The 4890-nt window shown below is 36.1% G+C and overlaps 1 protein-coding gene across 3 annotated transcripts; it reads left to right on the forward strand.

Moving 5' to 3' along the window:
* The first annotated feature begins 619 nt into the window (after positions 1–619).
* On the forward strand, positions 620–4890 carry LOC112733072 (histone deacetylase 14, chloroplastic). Of its 3 annotated transcripts, none has more exons than XM_025781937.3 (9): positions 620–1033; positions 1145–1358; positions 1472–1546; positions 1884–1985; positions 2320–2391; positions 2544–2600; positions 3061–3312; positions 3737–3918; positions 4402–4890. In XM_025781937.3, the coding sequence occupies exons 2-9, from the start codon at positions 1344–1346 to the stop codon at positions 4700–4702; spliced, it is 1056 nt and encodes a 351-aa protein (XP_025637722.1). In that variant the 5' UTR covers positions 620–1033; positions 1145–1343; the 3' UTR covers positions 4703–4890. The 3 variants fall into 3 exon arrangements, with proteins under 3 accessions (XP_025637722.1, XP_025637720.1, XP_025637721.1); XM_025781935.3 differs by having other exon boundaries at positions 1156–1358; XM_025781936.3 differs by having other exon boundaries at positions 694–1033; positions 1177–1358.

The raw sequence follows: 4890 nt of genomic DNA on the forward strand, positions 1-4890 counted from the left end.
ATGTTCCTGTCCGGGACTTGGCTCCAAGGTATAGGTCAGCATCAGCTGGAAAAGTGCTGATGACGTCCTTCTCCGATATGCTGCACCGAAAACTCCTTCCTCGTCTGAGCAATGTGGAATACCTGCAAAAAAGGATTCCGATACTTAAGTCAGTTCTAAACTAAGAATCAACAATACTGTGACTTTTGTAGCTGTGTTTGTGTGTGTATTCGTTGTTTTTAGGCTTTCTGTACAGCGCTATTTAAATCCGAGAGGTGTGGTCGTTCTCAGTCCGAGATCCCTGATAAAATGTCCGAGCTAAATCTCAAATATTTCTTCTAGGGCCGTGTGATTTTATTTTGACCTAATAGTAGATGTGCCGTTTGTTAGTCGTGGTCTATCCGAAGTATGACGTCGGACCGGTTTTATAGGTACAGATCAATTATTATTATTACGTCAATAATTTAGTATATTTATTGCCAAATATCTATAAAAAAAAATTATCCAATAAAATACTTCAAATAACTAACCCATCCTTAAAGAAAAAAATTTATTTCTATTACAAATTCACCACTTGATCCGTTAAGTCTATTGGCCAAAAAATAGTTTAAAAACAAACACCCCTTCATTGAACATAATTGATTAGCAATGTAATTATCCTTACATGAAAAGCACTGCTTCTGATCACCTTCTGCGGTTCTGCTTGCATGAACTGAACTAATCACAGTATCTTTTCCTCCACGCGTCGCACAGTAGGACAAACACCTAATATCCATATGTGTGGATGTCTCAACCGAACCACACCATAGAATTTTCCGAGTATATTTCCTTTGTATTCCACATTCCACAATGTACTCAGACAGACTAGAGAAAAAAAAAAAAAAAAAAAAAAAAAAAAAAAAAAAAAAAAGAGAAATGAGTGGCCATCTTTTGTGATAGATAATTGTGACGAATAACTAACAAACGAGACTGCAGCAAACAGAGTGTCATCTACTACTTTCAGTAGTAACCATAACCATGTCCATAAGCATCCACAATCTTCCTCGCTCTTCTGGTACTCCTATCCTTCTTCTTTTTCATCCAATTGTTTAATTAATGTTCCACTTCCATCAACTTGCTAATTCAATCAATATTCTCATTTATGTATCTAATTCTGGTTTTCAAGCTGAAAACTAGTCATATATGCCTCTGATTTAGGTATTCTGAGAATCAGAGTTTCTGGAAATAGATTATTCCGCAAGAATGGAAATAAGTGTTCGGGAGCGGGATCTATATCGTGTTCGGCTGGCGCTAGGAATGATGATTTTCTTCCTTCCATTAATCAATTAAGCGATGCACGCCTCATTTATTCCGTTGCTTCATCCATGGGCCATAACCAGGTCCATTCTCCTTTTACTTTGAGTTACCACTTGGCACTTGCCACACTATCTTTGACTCTCCACATGTAATTGAAAATTCCCATTATTATTATACCACTTCTAATAACATACAGGAGTCTCATCCAGAATCACATTTTAGAGTTCCTGCAATTGTCGATGCCCTACAAGAAATGCACCTCACTTCAAAGGTACTCTACTCAAGACTATGTATATTTACTATTTATTCTGATAACGAATCTCACTTCGAAATTTGGTCAAAAGGACAAGGTTTTTGCCTAACTGAGAATTTGCAATGTTTTCCATTTGATTGAAGGACAAATCAACTTCTGATCCCCAGGCCATTGCATATTTTTGTGGCTATACATTTGTGAACATCAGTCATCAATATAGAGATGGTTTAAGGATAATATTGACTTGAATGGATGATATCATAGGACCGTATTATGATTAGCCATACTTGTGTAGTCTAATCAAATTATAAAGAATTTTAATTTCCACATTTATTTTATGTTATGATTGATTCAGTTTCGTGGCTCTGAGGTAATTGAACTTCAAAATTTCGAGCCAGCTTCAGTAGATGACATTGCAAGTGTGCATGCAAGAGCTTATGTTTCTGGCCTTGAAAAGGTAACCCCTTGTGTTGAAAGTTTTCCAGTGCTTCGATTATTCCATTGATGGATATTTACGTCTAATAGATGTCTCACTTGTGTCTTCTGACTACTCCATTCTCTCCTATTCTTGGTTATTACTTCAAAATTTCACCATGACTATACATCTATACCTTGGCCCTGATTCTCTGAACATTAAGCATTTCATACAGCAACAGTCTTTTCCCATTAGTCAGGGCATAGATTTTTTCTGTGATCCATAAGCAGTTCATATTTTGTTTTTAATCCAAATTTTCATGGCACAGAAAATTTCAGTTCTGAAGGTTGGCATTATTTTAAATTTACTTTCACAGGCTATGGATCAAGCATCCGAGAAGGGTCTAATTTTCATTGATAGTTCTGGACCAACCTATGCTACTGCTACTGTAAGATCTTCCTTTAATTCATTCGTACTTAATGGTGCTTGCTGAAAATCATTCTATGCTCGGTACTTGACATTTATACGGCAGAAAATCACGATGGTTGTCCTTTTAGTTAATTAATTTTTTGCTTTCTTATGATGATAATAATGATGCAGACCTACCGGGAGTCAATTGTTGCTGCTGGTGCTGGATTAGCCTTAGTTGACTCAGTGGTGATCTCTCAACTTGGCATGTCAATCTCTTGGTGATAATCTGTTTATGTTTTTTGGGGAGGGGTAAGTGGGTGGATATGGATACATGCATATCTGTTTCTTCTTTTGATGTACATAATCGAAATGACTTCATTCTTTGTTGGAAATTTCGGTTATGCTTTAGTAGAGCTAGATATTGACTGACAATTGCATGCATGTACCTTTATGATTTCCTTCAGTTTTTGCATGGGTGGGGAGTCACAAATATAACGAGTTTGGGAACTTAGTTCTTGGTGTTCCTGATTGTTTCTTTTTTCCTTCCAGGGTTCAGTACATTCTGAGTTGTAGGAGATATAAAATACACTCTTGGCTTCTGCCTAATATAGCTGATCTTTATAGAAAATGTTTCAAGAATTGTAGGGAGCTAGCTATTGTATGTATTATGATGGATGTGAATTTCTATTATTCACTTTATATTCAGGTTGCAGCTTCAAAGATAAGTAGAGATCCACCTACTGGTTTTGCTTTGATAAGACCACCGGGACACCATGCTGTTCCACAAGGACCAATGGGCTTCTGTGTTTTTGGAAATGTGGCCATTGCAGCTCGTTATGCCCAGCGTGTTCATGGACTAAAGCGCGTCTTCATAATTGACTTTGATGTTCACCATGGAAATGGAACAAATGATGCTTTCTATGATGATCCAGATATATTTTTCCTTTCAATTCATCAAGTAAGCTCAGTCTGGTCTATGGCTCTGATTATATTTTATTTTTCTCTCCATTAATTCTACAATGCCATTGGTTATCTGTGGACTCTCTTAGTCTCTTCTCTTGCTACAATGTTAGTTTATTGTGAGTCCCACGTTAGTGGGAATCATATTTGGTTTGAATTTGTTAAGATTCTTGAAATTTTGTGCAATATATCAAATTAACAATCCTAGTTATTGCAGTTGTATTTCTCTATATATAAGCTAAGATTAAATTTCTGTATTTCTGCAACTCCCCACTTCTTTTGTTACTCAAATCTCCGTTAGATTTCATGGATTTTCTCAAACCAAGATTTCATGGCAATTTCAATAGCTTTTGTGCCTTAGAATTTCAATATGTACTTAATTAAAATCTTATTGCTATAGTTCATAACATTCTGTGGCTCAGGATGGAAGCTACCCAGGTACTGGTAAATTTGACGAAGTTGGCAGCGGAGCTGGTGAAGGAACCACTCTAAATTTGCCTCTTCCTGGAGGATCAGGTGATACTACTATGAGAACAGTGTTTGATGAAGTCATTGTACCTTGTGCTCAAAGATTTAAGCCAGATATAATCCTTGTTTCTGCTGGGTGAGTCTTTCTTACCAATCATTCTACCAAATTAAAGCAGAGATTGAGACAGGACAAACACTTGACGAAATTCTCTAATAAGTTGCAATTTGCAATCTAGCATGGCTAGTGAACTATTCAGTTTTTGGCTGCTTTCTAAATCTCAATGCGATGGAAAAAGCAAGGTTGTGAAAGTCGGACAAGTCATTTAACAGACAAAACTAGATGTTCAAAGGTCTAAAAATTTAATCAAGATCCTCAAAGTTAAATTGGATATAATAAAATAATATATTTTTATATTATATTATATATAATGATTTCATTAAATTAATTTTTTTTACCGATTTTTTCAATAAAAACCCAAACTAATTTATCGGTTTGATGGTTTTTAGTTAATCCAGTTGAATTGACCAATTTGATGAACCATGGGAGAAAGGTTCCTTCACCAACTTGTTGCAATTCTTGTTTTCACACTTAAAATTTTACGTGATTTTCATTTGTCAGATATGACGGGCACGTATTGGATCCACTAGCCAACCTTCAATACACAACTGGAACATATTACACGCTTGCTTCCAACATTAAACAACTATCAAAAGAGTTATGTGGAGGCAGATGCGTGTTCTTCTTAGAAGGAGGATACAACTTAAAGTCTCTTTCATACTCAGTGGCAGACACATTCCGTGCTCTTCTCGGTGACCCAAGCTTGGCATCGGAGTTTGATGACCCCAATATTTTATATGAAGAGCCATCAACAAAGGTTAAGCAAGCTATTCAGAGGATTAAATCCATTCATTCCCTGTGACCGTGAATGAATGATGTTGAAAATTTGGAACCTGACATGACATCTTGTTTGTATTTAATTCTTCATTTTCTGTGGGCTCCATACATAAAAACTTTATGTCTAAACAACATTATACTTATCACATTACGTGGAGCTAAGCCACTGTATCAGATTATTGCCCCTTTTGGTGAAACAACGGCATTGGTTTA

Source organism: Arachis hypogaea, chromosome 13, assembly GCF_003086295.3.
Source record: "Arachis hypogaea cultivar Tifrunner chromosome 13, arahy.Tifrunner.gnm2.J5K5, whole genome shotgun sequence".
Classification (NCBI taxonomy): Eukaryota; Viridiplantae; Streptophyta; class Magnoliopsida; order Fabales; family Fabaceae; genus Arachis; species Arachis hypogaea.

What these genes read in the sequence shown, in the direction of transcription:
- LOC112733072 (XM_025781935.3), top strand. Translation starts at nt 997, where the DNA reads ATGTCCATAAGCATCCACAATCTTCCTCGCTCTTCTG. An exon ending in TTTTCCTTTCAATTCATCAA is followed by an intron (nt 3,313 to 3,736) that starts GTAAGCTCAGTC and finishes TCTGTGGCTCAG; the next exon opens with GATGGAAGCTACCCAGGTAC. An exon ending in ATAATCCTTGTTTCTGCTGG is followed by an intron (nt 3,919 to 4,401) that starts GTGAGTCTTTCT and finishes TTCATTTGTCAG; the next exon opens with ATATGACGGGCACGTATTGG.